The 17,912-nt window shown below is 31.8% G+C and overlaps 1 protein-coding gene across 1 annotated transcript; it reads right to left on the bottom strand.

Moving 5' to 3' along the window:
- Positions 1–2,008: 2,008 nt before the first annotated feature.
- On the bottom strand, positions 2,009–5,127 carry LOC110848988 (retinal-binding protein). The gene is made up of 3 exons (XM_022096363.2): positions 4,105–5,127; positions 3,118–3,467; positions 2,009–2,551 (listed from the first exon to the last, which is right to left on the bottom strand). The coding sequence occupies exons 1-3, from the start codon at positions 4,428–4,430 to the stop codon at positions 2,127–2,129; spliced, it is 1,101 nt and encodes a 366-aa protein (XP_021952055.1). The 5' UTR covers positions 4,431–5,127; the 3' UTR covers positions 2,009–2,126.
- Positions 5,128–17,912: the final 12,785 nt, after the last annotated feature.

Here is a 17,912-nt window from a genome sequence, read left to right as displayed (position 1 = left end):
ATGTTTAATCTTAAAATTATGGACCCAAGTTGAACTAGGTTTGAATGGCAAAGATAATTCTTTAGATTTTATAATTCTCCAGCGTTTTAAATCCACTTCACCAATGTGTATTAGAGATTCTCTTGTAAAATTAAATCTTTCGAACACAAAATCTTCTATATCTTTTAACTTCTTCAGTTTGTTGCCATTCTGGTCGATGTACGTCTTCATCCGAGAAATTGTTGCATAAGTTGATATTTTAGGGAAACGTCTAGTTTTAAACAATTTATTTGACTTAACACTGTCGTAAAACTTTAAATCTTTATCATTTCTTCGAGATTATAATTATTATGTTCGATACTTTCAATTTCCCATTCCTGCGATGACGATTCTTCGGAAATTGTGTCGGTTTGAGCTGCACTGTCACCGTAAATGTCAATTACATCGTCACTGGAAATTTCCAATGCATCGAGCGTTTCACATGTACTGGTTGAAAAATTAAGTAAATTTTTGATTAAAATCAGTCCTTCACTTGCTAAGTCGTTAAGATTTAAGCCACTGTCAATTATCCAGCGGGTACTCCAGCGGTGTCATATTTTAGTTCTACTAATTCTAGTAACAATTCGCACACTTTAATGATTTTCGCCATATTTAGAGTGGTAATTGCTAATATGATTACTTAATTGAACAATTTTCAGAGAATTTTTAACAAAAGAGAAAGAGCAGATGACTAAAATAACAATAGGATTTAAGTATTTGGTGCGCAAACTGATCTTACCACTTCGCACAATGCCATCAACATGCATCAATTTTTTTCATTCACTTAACTAAATTTTCTTACAATTAATTAAATTTCAAGTAAACATAAGTTACTAAATTTATCAAACATAAGTTACTGATGGATTTCCTTGGGTCACACAGATAATAATGACCGTCACAGGTGGTTAGTGTAAAGTGGGGGGCACGACCGCCCCCATCTCCACCCGCTCCCACTCAACCTATTCCACCCCCACTTTCGCCAACTTTGAAGGCTATTAAAAAATTAGCAAATTGGTTTTGCAGAAAAATTTTTGCACTTTGCAATCAAAACATATCATGGTGCATGCAAAAAGTTAAATTAGAACTCATTTTTCAACTATCATAGAAAAGGTATCCCTAGTCAGATATTATTTACTTGGAAAATGGCATTCAACTTTTCATAATGCTGAACATCTATCTCAGCCAAAATTGCATTCTCAAATGTTCATTTTTAAGTATTTTTACAATCAGAATTGCCACGTGGCTTCAAAATTACGCTGTTTTTTTGTGCAATTTTTCCAACAAAATATAATTTAAGTAAAATAATGTATGTAACTAAAATAAACCGTTACAACGCATGTAACCAAGGGGTGAAAGGAGTGTCATACGTCAATGTGAATATCAAATTGTTCGAAAATTTGTTAAGATTGACACTTCTGACGTGTTTTCGACTTTTGTGTCTTATTTGTGTCAAATTTAACAGTTGATAACCCTTATGTGACCTTTATATGACCTCTGAGGTCAAAATGGAGGTCACCATTGAATTCGGGGTTAAATTTCAGTTGAAATTGAAATAGATATGTCCTATGACCTTTACATGACCTCTGAGGTCAAAATGGAGGTCACCATTGAATTTGACATTGAAAAATAGTTAAAAATGACGTGTCACATGTCAAAACTGACAAGTGACACTTTTTCGTCACTTTTCGTCACCGTGACGATGTCATCGTCACAGGTGACGTCCAAACACAAAATGACATGAATTTTCGAATTCCTCATTGAAAAATAGTTAAAAATGATGTGTCACATGTCAAAACTGACAAGTGACACTTTTTCGTCACTTTTCGTCACTGTGACGACGTCATCGTCACAGGTGACGATGTCACAGTGTCCATCTTCGAACTCGTCCTGTCCATTGACGTTAGGAGTTTACGTTCAAAATTTCAAGTGTCTATGTCTTTTCGTTCAAAAGTTATCGGAGCTACGGACAGACAGACGGACGGACGGACGGACGGACGGACGGACGGACGGACAGACAGACGGACATAACGATCTTATAAAGGGCTTTCACCCCTTAATAATTATGGCATCTATAAAAAATTCCGGCTTATTTTAATCAATTTTTCTATTTACGACACAACATCCCCGTGCATGGGAAAGGAAAATGATCTACTTAAGCATTGGTGATATTCGGTATCAATAAGGTCGACATTATGTAAATCTTCGTTTTCATCATCACCATCTTCCACAACTTGGACGTAATACTTGACCATTTTCGCCTTCGTGTAGCTGAAACTGTTGTCGAAAACGAGCTGGTACTTACCCACCGTTTCGCACGTGATGGTTCCCTCCTGCATCGAATTGTGCGAGTCGAGACGACGCCACGGCACGAGCGTGGAACCACGTGGACACACAACTTGAAATCCAATGTCGTGATCTTCCGTGTTAAAACGCCATCGGATCTCGGACCTTGACGAGGTTGTGAAGACGTCCATTTTATACTTGTCGCGTGCTCCGACTTTCACCTTTTTGAAGCCGTGGGAGTCGATTACGTCTGAAAATAAAATAAGGAGGTCAAAAGTCAATTATTTATAAAATTTACGGAAAAAATTGTATCGAAGTAAGGAGAAAATGGTAAAATTTATGAGTTTGAAAAATATTTATGTTTCTGTAAATATTTGCACCAAAACCCCAAAATCCCCCCATTTAATCAAACATCTTACTTAATTTAAGAAGTATAAAGAATTACAAAAATTAATTTATGACGTCAAACCGGACAAATTTCTGATTTTCAGCAATCTCTCATTTTGATTACAAAAAATTATGAGAGAATTTATGTCACAATTTTCATTTGTACAAATTACTGCACAGTTAATTTCATCTATCCTGAATTTTTTCAAAACACTTTCACATTAAAGAGGTCAAAGGATAATTATAAAATTTCAGTTTTAAACTACGCGAAGAATAGAAACGACGGATTAAATATTGGTCCCAATTTTCATTTACACAAATTGCAGGTCATTTCATTTTCACAACACTTTCACATTGACGAGGTCAAAGGTCAACTATTTTAAAATTGATTTAAATTCTAAATTCGAAATGTAATATAAGCAAACCCACCATCTGTAAAGAACGATAAGGGAACAATCCCACTCCAAACAGACGCCTCCGTCCCAGCCGTCCCAAAGATGTCCGTGCTTTTCAGCGTGCCTCCCCACCGGACGGGAACTTTATTCAGATGTGCACACTTTGACCTCAGGACTCTTTTCCATTCCTCTTCGTCCTGTCCGTAGATGTCGATCTTCGCCAAGGTCTCTTTCGGCATGAGATGCCTCACCAGTTTGAACGCCAGGGCGAACACGCTGGGCGCATTGATGATCAGCATAACCTTCAAAGATTCCGGATAATTCGCGCTAACAATTGCCTGCGATACCTTGACAAATTCGCGAACCGGTTGGTACATGATTTCCCTTGAAGAAAATTAATGAAAATAAAATTATTACTTGTAAAAAAAACGAAAAAAAAATATTCTATAAAATTGTATGACAGGTTCAGACAGATTTTTCATAATTCCTCTAAATTTCCGGGAAGTTGAGGGCCGCCAACTTGTAACAAGCTGAATTTCTAAAATAAAACCTAAAGTGCAACCTTATTTGGCCCGAGTCAGGTAGTTATTCATAATTGAGCTGGGTGTAATACGAATGCGACCACTACAACGTTTTTTATTTTGTCAGAAAATTTGCTCATCTCTGAACTTGTTTCATAATTTTGCAGATTCTGCATGTGTGCAAAATTTCAAGTAGGTTAAATAAGTTTTACTAGCGTAATCAATAGACGGGCAGACAGAGACAGACAACCATGACGGGTACATAAGCCCTGACTTGGGCTTAAAAGTAAAATACAATTTTACAGTTATCACAAAAAAATAAAATTATTCCGCAAAAATAGTATGACAGGTGCAAATAGATTTCCGGAAATTCCTTCAATTTCCGGGAACCCGTGAAAGTCACCAACTTTTCATGACACCAGTTTTTAATGCCCTTGGTGAAGTGCTTTTAAAACAAATATTACATGATTTTTTGGATAAGTACTTATCTAAAATCTCACCTTATAGAATAACACTCCATATCCACCAACTGAATAACTTGTAACCCTTTCTTGCCCGTTTCAGCCTCCCGTTCTTTCAATAATTTCGTGACGATTTCCATCCACGCAAAGTAAAGTCGCAGAAATGCCGGCAATCCAATTTCCGCCATTGTGTCGCGATTTTTGTAGCGACCGAGGGGTAAGCAAACGATGGAATTTCCGTCCTTATCATCCCCAAAATATCCGGTCGGGTTGGTTATCTTGTATTTTTCAGGAACTTCGCCCTCTCGGTCGAAAATTCCGTCGATTCGGTTCTCTCGACGCCACGCGAGTGACGCCAGTAACATTTCGTGGGCTTTGGAAACGTCCAAATTTCTGGCTCGGATTCATTTCACGAGGTAATAGTCGTCCTCAAAGGTCTCGTTGAGTGGGGGTGAAACCTTTCCTGTGATAAGGAGGGAACGCAACTGACCTATTTTTACAATTTCTTCCGAGGTGAATTCGCGAACCATTTTTTGGCGAGGTTTTCATTGATTTTTTCGGTGTCAAAATTTAGTAGGGGTGATAATTTTACTCAATTTTTTTTAGTTTGAAGACAATTCACGTTTGCAAAAAACGTTTTGCATTTTTTTGTACCAAAATCGAATACTTGTTCTAGACATTCGCAGGTTTTTTCCAAAGTGAATTCGCGAACAACTTTTTGCATAAATTGTTAGTATATCGTAGCACGACTTGCAAAAAACCGAAAAAATCTGTTCTTAAAAATTATCTCCAAAATTATTAATGTGATATTTTTTTTACAAAAATCTACCACAAATTTGATAATTGCTACTCCAAAAAGTATATCATCCACAAAAAAAATCCGACTTTATTAACAAGTTATTGTTTTAAGCCAAAATCTTTGCAAAATTTTCTGTAAAAGTTGATTTTGCGTGAAAAATAATTCCAGAAATTGCCCAAGTTCAATTTAAGCCAACATTATTCTGATACAAACTAAATAATATATCTGACATTTATGCATCCACAATTCTCAATGACTCCTTTATGCAAAGCAAGACATTTTTTTTACGAATTTACTTATCATCAATTCGGGTCATGAGAAACTCATCTAATCAATCAATGCATTATATTGGGTCCAAGTCCAGACAGACTGCAGTAATCTTATTTTGGCTCAATTCTAATTGGTCAATATGTATATTCCGACATGCAAATGACCAAAATTATTTCAGTATGCATTTAAGTACCACATGCATATAAACGATTGCATAAGTATTTAATTATCCTGATTTATTCGTATACTTTTCGAGTTTTATATACAAAAAATTTCAAAATTCGAAATAGATATTAAAATAAAATTAGGCAAACTTTTGCCTGAAGAAGTTCACTGCATGCGGATGAAAGCTTGCAAATAAATTATATTTCGAACAAAATGTCCTTTGAAACCGATATAAATTTACCAAAAAAAAATTAGGCAATTTGGATACCTGAAAAGTCACTATAAACCCATATTTATTAATGGAGTCTTATTTATTAGATACTCCATTTGCATAATTTAATGTTTTTTTGTTATGTTTTTTTAAAATAATTTCAACATTATTTTAATCAATTTTACAATTCCATCAAATCGATTATGACTAACGTAAAGTCCATCTACTTACAATTTGAAAATAACATATTTCGCTTATTTTACAAATGGCGTTCAAGTTTGTCATATTTGTAATCACATAATTTGCTTAATTTGCATTATTTCATAAATTTGGCACTTATTATTTGGTAAATACTTCACTATTTTCAATCACACTTTCCCCAATATTATGCTCACATCCGGTATCAATAGTTTGACATCTTGTAATCGTCGCCTTCATCGTTTTAAAAAACTTGAACATAATATTTGACAATTTCACCTTTCGTTTAGCTGTAACGTTATTAACTGGGTCTTATTTACATACTCAATTTACATAAATTTATTTCTATTTTATTAAATTTATTTAAAAAATTCGGATTATTTTAATCAAATTTTTTCTATTTATGAATCACATCCGTTAACCATGCACGACAAATTAATCTAATTAAACAACGTGAATGCTGTATTCTATGTAATTGACAAATGGCGTTCAAGATTTCATTTTGTAGAAACGTTATTTTTTAAATTTAAATTACGTATATAAAACATATTTCATAAATTTAACCTCTCAATAAATATCCCTCGAATTTTACACAAATATTCTAAATTGCTAAACAGCTATTAAATTTTTAATTTGCCAAGAAAAATTAAAATTCACTCCAGTTCAGGAATTTGAATATTTGAAAAATTACTTTAATATCTGTTACCGAGATCTTATTTGAATAGATTAATTTTTATTTTATGAAATTTTACAAAATTTCGGATTATGTGTTTCAATCAACTTTCAACTTTTCTATCTACACACAACATCCGCAATACCAGAAAACCTAGATCTACTTAATATTTGTCTTTGATATATTTTATTTATTTTCCAAATGGCATTGAAGTTATTATATTTGCAACCACATTATTATTTTTAATTTTCATTAGGCGCCGTCCATAAATTACGTAACGCAAAAGGGGGGGAGGGGGGGTCTAAGGCTCCAATGATATCGTGCCTATGTTACACATGTTAAAGGGGGGGAGGGGGTCTAGAAAATCGCGATTTTTGCGTTACGTAATTTATGGATGGCCCCTTACTTCATAAATTTATTTTCTCGATAACTAACCCTCAAATTTTATTTTAAAAATTGCCAGAATTCGAAATACCTATTATAATACAAATTCTCAATTGGTTAGTAAAAATTGAAATATTCCTTAACTCAAGTTTATGTAATTTGGATACCTGATAAAATTACTCCATATTCTCCGTGTATGAAATCCATCCGTTTACTAAAAATCTGGGCTCCGTTCTTTTTTAGTAATCACCAGTAAATCAACCTTTGTAACATGAATCAACCTTTTTAAACTTTTATAATGCTCAAATGTTATGTATTTGATAAATGGCGTTTAACTTTGCATTTTTGGAAAAACATATTTTTTAAGTTTGCATTTTGTATTTCAGAACTTTAACCTGTCAATAATTTATCCTCAACTATTTCCAACCACACTTTCGCCAAAATTATGCTCACATCCGGTATCAATTAGTTACTGTTGCAATAAACGAGCTGGTATAGTCATCAATTAGCATGTAATTTGGATGCCAAAAAAATGCTTTAAACATATTTATTAAAAAGATATCATTAACATATTCAATTTGCATAGTCTTATTTTTGTTTCTTGAAATCTAAACAAATTCCGGATTAATTTCATCAATATTTTTACATTTATGAAATCTAACCATTGACTTTCACCAGCAAATCAATCTTATTAAGCTCTGAAAATAATAACAAAAGATATTTATTGGAAACTGGCGTTCAAATTTTCATTTTTGTAAAAACCTTATTTTTTTAATGTGGATTATGTATTTCATAAATTTAACCTGTCAATAATTAACCCTGATATATTTTCAACCACACTTTCACCAAAATTATGCTCACTTACGGTGCCAATTAGCTCGACATCTTGTAAACTGTTGTCTTCATCTTCATTAACTTGATCATTTTCGCCTAGCTGAAACTTTTTTAACCGGGATATCATTGCCATATTAAATTTGTATTATAAAATCTATTAAAATTTCGGATTACTTAGATCAATTTTTTATTGTCAACATTCTATGGGCGAATCTATTTAATTTCTGTAAATTATTTTATTATTTTTTTTACAAACGGCATTCATGTTTTCATACTTTTACCAATATAATTTGCATTATATATATTTTGTAATCTTAATCTGTCAATAAGTGACCCTCAACTATTTTTGATATCGCTTTCACCCATTCTGTGTCAATTAGTTTGTCATCTTTTAAATCGTGGACGTCACCCTTTTCAACAACTTGAATATAAACTTGACCATTTTTTGTCCCCAATAATATTTTTAATTCATCATGGAGTTGCTTGCAAATTCTTGAGATTAATAAAAAAAATATTTGTCTTCGTGTTCAAACTGTTGAAACTGTTGCCAAAAACGAGCTGGTATCGTTATCAATTAATATGTGATTTAGATACCTGAAAATTCATTATAATCTATAATTAATTATAATCTATTAATTATAAATATTCATTATAAAAAATCCACCAAATCGAATATTTCAACTTCCAAATGCACGTATCTACATAAATGTTTAAAATCACAATATTTTCTTTTATTTTATAAATGGCGTTCAATTTGTCATATTTGCAACCATAATATTTTTTTTGATTTGCATTATTTCATAAATTTAATCTGTCAATAATCAATTAGTTCGACATCCTCTAAATCGTCGTCTTCATCTTCTCCTCTTCAACAACTTCAACTTGATGATTTTCTTCATGATTTTCACCTTCGTGTAGGTGAAATTGATGTCAAAACGAGCCGGTATCAATTTGCATGTAATTCAGATACCTGAAAAATTACTCCAAATATTTATTACCCGGATTTTATTTCATTTATTACCGGGATGATTGATTTACTGATTTATTGATGATGATGATTGATGATGATTGATTGATTTATTACCGGGATTTTAATTGCATACTAAAATTGTATAAGTTGATTTTTATTTAATGAAATCTGTAAAAGAAATCTGGATTATGTATTTTAATCAATTTTTCTATTTATGAGACAACAACTCTCTAGTCTATAAATCGATCTATTTTTACTTTGAGCCTAACGTCTTTTACAAGACATTCAAGTTGTCATAATTGGGAAAACATTCTATTTTGAATTCGTATTTTGTATTTCATAAATTTAGCACGTCAATAATTAACACTCGAATTTTCCAGAAATTTTCCAAAATTCTAAATAGCTATTAAAATAGATATTTTAAATTCTCTAAAGTATTTCTCAACTCAAGTTCATGTAATTGGTTTTGGATGCCTGAAAAATTACTCTAGTATTTGCTACCGGTGTCTTATTTGCATAGTCATTTTGGACATATTAATATTGATTTTATGAACGTTACTAAAAAATTTCAGATGTTTCAATTAATTTTTCCACTTACGACACAAAATTCAGAATAGCAGGATCTACTTAATATTCATTGATCTATTTTAATTGTTTATCCAATGGCGTAGAATATTTGTGAAAACATTGTTTTTTTTGTCAATTTGAATTACTTCATAAATTATTTTCGCAATAACTAACCCTCAAATTTTGCAAAAATTGCCAATATTTTAAATAGCTAATTAAAATACAAAATTTCAATTAGTCAAGAAAAATTGAAATATTTCTTAAAACTGACGTCCATGTAATTTGGATACCTGACAAAATTACTCTAAGCGGATTTATTGACGGGACCTTATTTACATATTGTTCAATTATAAAATTTGATATTATTATAATACAAGTTTTCAATTTGTCAAGAAAAATTGAAATATTTCTTAACTGGAGTTTATGTAAATTAAATACCTTAAAAAATAGTCAAAACAAAATTATTAACGGGACCTTCTTTACATACTCAATTTGCATTAATTAATCTTATTTTATGAAATCTATCATAAAAACTCCGGATTTTAAAATCAATTTTTCTATTTATTTAACCATATCCGCTTATGATACCATTCGAATGAATCTTTTTACTCTTATAAACAATGACAAATTTTATTTATTTTACATGTGACGTTAAAGTTTTCATATTCGAAAAAACTGTTTTTTTAAATTTGCATTATTATTTATAATCTCATGTGTCAATAATCAACTATTTTTAACCACACTTTCACCGAAATTATGATTACTTCCGGTATCAATTAGCTCAACATCTTGTAAATCGTCGTCATCATCCCCTTTTCAAAACCTGACCATTTCCTCTTTCGTGAATATAGCTGAAACTTTATTATTAGTACCGGAATATCATTTGCATACTAAATTAGCATCAATTTATTTTCATTTGATCAAATCTATTTAAAAAATTCGGGATCATTTGAATCGATTTTTCTATTAAACAAATTGGAAAGACTAGACTAACCTAGTTAAGCTTTGGTAATGATTTTATTTTATTTATTTCACAAATGGCGTTGACGTTTCCATATTTTTAAAATAATAATTTTTTTTAATTTGCATTATTTTATAAATTTAATCTGTCACTAATTAACCCTCAACTTTTTTCAACCTCACTTTCAACAAAATTCAACTCATTTCCTGTATCAATTAGCTCGACATCGTGTAAATCATCGTCCTGATCTTCAGCCTCTTCAACATCTATTATAAAAGAAACCCAAAAAAGGAAAGCTTAGATGAGACTAAGAAGTGCGACAAAAAGTATTTAATAAATTTCTTCTCCAGTGAAGGACATACAATTTTAATATTTCCAGCATTAGCGCCCCATTTCATTCACTACCACGTACATACAAGTATACAATAACTATCAAATTTGAAATATAACTGTAGAGAGAAGTATTAAAATCATTTGTGAATTTTTCTTGTCACTAAAAAATTATGAATGCTTACAAATATACTTAAAGTTGATACATGATATACAGGTGTAGCCTAACATGGTCTACTTTTAATAATATGTACATATATGCATACATGTTGCTTATGTACAGACATGTGAGTACATTCTTAAATTAAATAGGGGCGCTGATGCTGGAAATATTAAAATTCTATGTCCTTCACTGGAGAAGAAATTTATTAAATACTTTTTGTCGCACTTCTTAGGAGGGGAGCTTCACCACCTGCCCTTCACAGATCTCGATGCCCTTTGGATATGTGGTAGGGTCCCATGAGTGTACTAAAACCCTGAAGTGGTTTGACTCCATGGCCACATTTGCGCCCGTCACACCCACTCAAAGGCGTCAAAAACACGAAAAAAAGCCCTGTTTTCATGTACTTTAAATGTCACCAAAAATCCAATTTTGCTCGGATTTTGATAAAATTTACATTTTTGGGATCCTAGATACTTGCCTGATAATATTCAATAGCAATCTCAACTTTTTTGAAATTTTGAATTTTTTCGAATCTGCTCGAAAATTTCGAAAATTTCGAAAAAGTTGAGATTGCTATTGAATATTATCAGGCAAGTATCTGGGATCACAAAAATGCAAATTTTATCAAAATCCGCGCAAAATTGGATTTTTGGTGGATTTTTGAAGTTGGTAACTTTTGTGGTTTTCATCCCTTTGAGTGGGTGTGGCGGGCGCAAATGTGGCCATGGAGTCAAACCACTTCAGGGTTTTATTACACTCATAGGACCCTACCACATATCCAAAGGGCATCGAGATCTGTGAAGGGCAGGTGGTGACGCTCTCCTCCTTAGTCTCATCTAAGCTTTCCTTTTTTGGGTTTATTTTATTTATTAGTTTTTATTCGCAATTGAAGAGTAATTTACGTGACCACCAACCATATTACTAATGACCTACTCTTTAACAGACCCAAGCATCACCTAGATACTAAATGGGTTCAGAATTGAAAATTTGCTGGGCCGACCTTAGCAACTCAACTTTGGGCAGTGGTGGGAGATGTTACATTTCACCACCATCAAAACTTTCTCACTTTTAAACCGATTTTGTCTATTTTAATTTTGTATTTTTATAGAAAAAATGTATCAACTTTTTATCCGTGTACTTTTTTCATACATGCCTTAAATTTTTTCAAATCTCCAAAAAACACACTATTGGTTGGGTTTCTATTGAATATCTCATAAACCGTTGGATGCTTCAGGCGGCCAAATCAGGGCTCTACTTGATGTAGCCATAATTAACTCTGGCCAAAATTTCGTTAAAATCGGTTGGAAATTGACGGAGATCTGAAAAAATTAAGCTTTTCAAACCTGTAGTGAATGCTTACTTAGATGATTTTTTTCCATATAGTAACTATGGCCTCATCTAAGAAAAATACAAATTTTCAATTCGGCAAAAAAAATTGAAATATTTCAAGTTCATGTGGTTAGAATACCTGACAAAATTAATCTAAACACATATTTATTACCGAGATCTTATTTATATACTCAATTTGCATATATTAATTTTTAATTTGTGAAATCTGTCAAACAAATTCCAGATTATTTTAATCAAATTTACCATTTATAAAATCCGCCCATTCAATCAAGTTTGCCGTTTTATCACTTTTTAAAATTTTAAAATACTCTAATTTTATTTATTTTGCACCTGGCGTTCAAGTTTTAATTTTTAAGAGTACGTTGTTTTTTAATTTGCATGTTCTATTTCATAAATTTAACTTGTCAATAATTTATCCTCAACAATTTCCAACCACACATTTATCAAAATTGTGATCACTTCCGGTATCAATTGGTTCGACATCTTCTAAATCGTGGGCGTCTTCAGCGTTTTTAAAAATTTAACACAATTCTTGACCATTTTCGCTTTCATGTAACTGAAACATTTGTAACTGGGTCTTTCAATTTGCAAAATTGATTTTTATTTTACGAAGTTTATTAAAAAGTCCGGAATATTACAATCGACTATCATGCATCGTCCATCGTAAAACCTATTGAAACTTTGTGAGCTGTATATCTTATATGGATAAAATTTCCAAATGGTATTCAAGTTTGCCCAAATTTGAATTTGGAAAATTATTTTTCTAAAAATTTGTGGGTTTAATTAAATAATTTTGGCATTCATGATGTTGCAAAGCGAATCTCTGGAAAGCGAAAAAAAATCACAAATGCAAATTTAAATTACACTTTGACTCTTGTAATGCATTAAAGTGCATAACTTCTGTAGAATTATTTCACAAAGTCTCAAATAATTTTATGAATTTACGCGGAAATTTGTAAAACTGTAATTTTTGTAAAATTACAAACATCTGTACAAGTTTACAATATTCGCAATCTATATAAATTTGTGTAAACATGTGTTTGTAACTTGAATTGAGTTTGTGTTATCATTGGTCATGGATGCAATTCCTGAGAATTTTTGTAACCCAGTAAAATCTGCAAATTAGGATTGAAAACCAAATTTACACAGATTCTCCTTATTTTATAGCAATCTGGAGAAAGCTGAACGATTTTATTGGGTTACATTTCCTCAGTATTTGACAAAGTTAGAAGTCTTTTGTGATTTTTCATCATTTTTCATCAACGATGCATATAGATTATACCTGGTACTTAGGTCGTCCATTTTCTATACGTTTGTAGAAATTTGGAAAATATTTTGTAAAAAATTTCCAGAATTTACATACATCTTATTGAGTGAATTCCCACAACTAACATGCATAATTGCAAATTTATAGGAATTGTAACATTTTATTTTTGAAAAATTATACAATTCATGATCACAACATTCGCGATCGCGACTTTATGATTGTGGATAAAAAGGGAAAATACATCACGCTTAATGTCAAGTTGTCATGTCCTTCATAACTTTGCAGAGAAAAGTGGCTAAGCCTCCTAAAGGAGACCTAGAAGGTTCAACTCCATAAGGATGCGTAAGCCACGTTGAGAGCCAATAACAGACGACGGCAAGGTTTTCGGGCCTTTTCACCATAACCTCTCAGTTTTTTCAGCTTCTTAAACAATCACAAATATACATTAAACAATCACAAATATACATTAAACAATCACAAATATACATTAAACAATCACAAATATACATTAAACAATCACAAATATACATTAAACAATCACAAATATACATTAAACAATCACAAATATACATTACACAATCACAAATATACATTTGTTTCGATTTTGGCGTCCAACATGTACAAATTACAGCATTTTTGACAAAGGTGAACTCCGAAAATTAAAAAATACATAATAAATCATATTTAATTTAAAAACTTTTCTGACTGGCTGGCGCTGGGTGGGAGGGGTCGAAAACCACGCCGTCCTCTGTTATTGGTTCTGGCTTATGCATTCTTAATACACTGCATCTTCTATATGAATGTATGTTCAATGACTTTGGAACCTTCGCTCAAAAAAAGAATCACCTCGTGATAAGTGCGCCTGGCATGGATTCGATCATATTCACATTTCCAGATAAGATCAAATCAGGATTTGTCTATAATAAAAAGTGTCATCTTTGCAAAAATAATTAGCCAGTAACGTAATTAACTAGGAAATTTTTAAACTGGGAAAAACTTGTGTACACAATTTTTACAAAACCATTAAAGATATGAGCTATATTTTGACTCAAGTTTTTCAAACATGTCACATTTTGTAGAAGTTTGTAAAAAAAATGCTTTGCAAAACGCGTGAAATTTACATTTAAAATATCTAGCCGAGTGTGAATTGCCACAACAAATATGCATAATTGGAGGTTTACTTCCATATTTTAGAAATAAAATTTTCTGCTTATCAAACCATTAATTAATTGGTAAAATTCCCGCTGACCTAGTTAACTTTTAAATAATGACCAATTTTATTTCTTTGACAAATGGCGTTCAAGTTTACGCATCAAAATTTACAATAAGTCGACGAATAATTAACAAAATTCTAAATTACTAACAAAATTTCCCGTTGCTTACAAAATTCTGAATAAGTAATACATTTTCTCCAACGAATCAATTCAATCGTGTGAACTGATGGGTTAACAAAAATTGCACACCAAAATTCCATAATTCGATCTTGGAGAAACTACCAAATTGGGAAACTACAATTATTGTTAATAATGTAATTCAGTCCGATATTTGTAAACTGTGCAAAAATATGTACACATATTTTTGCACAACTATCTATTAAAGACACGGATTTAACCTGTGTTTATAATAGATTTGAGAAGTAACGTTTTTTATTTGTACATTTCACAAAAACTGTTATGCAATCAGTTGACTTGAAGTTGGATCGAGAAAATCCGAAAACTACCAATAAATTGTATTTAAAAAATGTCCTCCCAAACCGTGCAAAATAGGATATCTAATCAAGCATTGCCAATAATGTATTTTATTTATTTGCCAAACAGCATTCAAGTTATCAGATTTGTAAAAACATTATTTTATTAAATTATTTGTGAAAACATTATTTTATTAAATTACCTTTTTTATTTCATAAATTTAACCTGTCAATAATTAACTATAGAATGTTACAGAAATTTTCTAAATTCGATATATCTATTTTAATACGAATTTTTAATTCGTAAAGAAAATTGAAATATTTCTTATCTCAAAATCATGTAATTTGGACACCAGACAAAATTACTCTAAACACATATTTATTACCGAGATCTTACTTACACATTCAATTTGCATATATTAATTTTTAATTTATGATTTTTAATTTATGTTGTCAAACAAATTCTAGATTATTTTAATCAATTTTCCCATTTATAGAATCCATCCATTGAAGTTTCGAAGTAAAACAACCTTTTTAAACTTCGAAAATATCCACATTTTATTTATTTGGTAAATGGCATTCAACTTTTCATATTTGTTAAAAAAATTTTTTTTTAAGTTTGAATTTTATACTTCATAAGTTTAACCTGTCAATAATTTATCATCAACTATTTTCAGCCACACTTTCACCAATATCATGCCCTGGTGTGCGGATGATGCCACCCGATCAATCGCACCCCATCAATCGCACCCCGGCTAACGCACCCCACCATTGCCACCCCTAGGATGATGCCACCCCCGATCATTCGCACCCGAGCAATCGCACCCCTGTAGATGCCACCCCTTATCAATCGCACCCCTAGGAGTATCCCACCCCCGATTTTGTGTACCGGAACCAGACAGGTTGTTCTGGTAGGGCGTCATCGTTTTTAAATAATGGATAATGAAGGATTTACACATTAATCCTGCTACTAGTAAAAATAAAGCAAACGTGTACGTATGTATGTACATATTACTTTCTTAATGCTTCCCTAAGGCGAGTAATTTATTCAAATATCATCAGGCTTAATAAATTAAATTCATATTTCGACAAAAAATCTATAAAAAATTAAAAATCCGTAAAAATTGAAACACATAAGTCAATATCAACGAAAATAAATCTGAGTTAAAATATAAACAAAAGTCAAAATATAAACAATTAGGTCTACAAATTAATCAGTTCAGCTTTATTTTTACTACAGAGCGTGAATCAAGATACAAAACTCACTTTTATTTTTGAGATAACAAGTGTTAGAGACACTTGGGATTATTGAAATTTACACGTGTCGTACCCAGATAGTCAAGGAACAGTTTGCAAAATCACTCTTAGTTCTGTGCAGCAACATGCCCCCACTCCCCCCCACGGAGTGCGAGGTAGCCGTAAAAGAGTTTTCCAAAGATGAATTGTACCATAAATTTTTTTTAAGAAACTGGCGACAACTGAATTCAAGTACCAGTCAAAGCCATGTTTCCATTGTATTAAATGGCACTATCATAAAGAGGCAGAAATTATTGGCTGGAGTTCCACCTCCACCAAAGTGGCGTTCAAGATCAGTCAGGATCGAGCATGAGTTATACTAGATTGCAAATTTCATCAATAAGGAACATCCGTCACCACAGAAAAGTATGCAAAATGTTGGGGGTGAGTCAGGCAATAGTTTTTAGGATCAGTCACTTTGACCTAAATATATTAACGCGGAGGAGGACCCGCTGTACGCCCCCACGCCGTCTTACATCGCGTTTTTCGAAGCAAATTCGCGATAACTGCATGAAAACTTATTTTCCAGAAATAAATTTTTAACTGCAATTACTCTTGGCGAGTCGCATGACATTATTCGGATGGATTATTTTAGATTTGAGTACTTGAAGCAGAGATTTTCAAGCTGACGGCTCGGGCGCTAAGTGGGTTTTGGAAAACTTTTCAAAACGGGTAGAACAAAATCACTCCAAAAAAGTGTCAAAGGTGATAATGGCGTAGAAAAAGCGATTGCACCTCGTTAGACAAACTAATGGGCTACCCATTGAAGCAATTTATAAAATTCACAAACGAAAAATAAAGCTGTAGAAAAATAAACAAAAGTGAGTTTTGTATCTTGATTCACTCTCTGTAGTAATAGGATTAATGTGTAAATCCTTCATGAATTCTTAGGATTGTGTCCATTATTTAAAAACGATGACGGTAACTCAAAATCTCACTCATGAGATAATCCTAGCATTGTTTTATAACCCCAATAAATTCAGCAACATATCGCATATTTACACTCATTTATTTGTGCCTGAAAATTTGTCATGCCCTCAATCTAGTCTCAATTAGTTCGAAATCTTCTAAATCGTGGTCGTCTTCATCGTTTTCAAAAACTTGAACCATTTTCGCATCGAAACTTTATTAACTGGGTCTGATTAGATTTTATTTTATGAAATTTATTTTAAATTCCGGACTAATTTTTTTATCTTAGGACATATCTTAGGACATATCTTATCACCCGTCAACGAAGGATCTATTTAAAATTCGTGAATTTTATATTTTATTTAAATGAAATTTCCAAATGGTGTTCAAATTTGCCCAAATTTGCATTTGGAAAATTATATTTTTCAGAATTTTTTAGGTTAATTAAATAATGTCGACATTCATAAATTTTCATAGGGAATCTCTGGAAAGTGGCAAAAAATCACAAATGCAAATTAAAATCGCGTGCTTGTAAGGCATTAAAGTCCATAACTTCTGTAGAATTGTTTTCCATAATCTCGCATAATTTTATGAATTGATGAAGATATTTGTAAAACTGTGTAACTTTTGTAAATTTATAAATATCTGTGCAAGTTTACAAAGGCAAATTACCATTGGTAATCGATATATTGTGATTGACTTAAATGGAGTTTGTGAAGTCATCGATCATGGACGCAATTCATGAGAATTTTTTTAACCCCGTTAAATCTGAAAATTTATACAATTGTTTAAACAAATTTGAAGAAATTTGGA

Source organism: Folsomia candida, unplaced genomic scaffold, assembly GCF_002217175.1.
Source record: "Folsomia candida strain VU population unplaced genomic scaffold, ASM221717v1 Fcan01_Sc004, whole genome shotgun sequence".
Classification (NCBI taxonomy): domain Eukaryota; kingdom Metazoa; phylum Arthropoda; class Collembola; order Entomobryomorpha; family Isotomidae; genus Folsomia; species Folsomia candida.
The sequence above is the reverse complement of the archived record's forward strand: the minus strand, read 5'-3'. Positions and strand labels throughout refer to the sequence as shown.

Coding starts and splice junctions, on each gene's coding strand:
- LOC110848988 (XM_022096363.2), bottom strand. CDS start 4,430: ATGTTACTGGCGTCACTCGCGTGGCGTCGAGAGAACCGAATCGACGGA. Junction 3,468..4,104: donor ATGGAGTGTTATTCTATAAG/GTGAGATTTTAG, acceptor ATTTTCTTCAAG/GGAAATCATGTACCAACCGG. Junction 2,552..3,117: donor CTTATCGTTCTTTACAGATG/GTGGGTTTGCTT, acceptor TTTTATTTTCAG/ACGTAATCGACTCCCACGGC.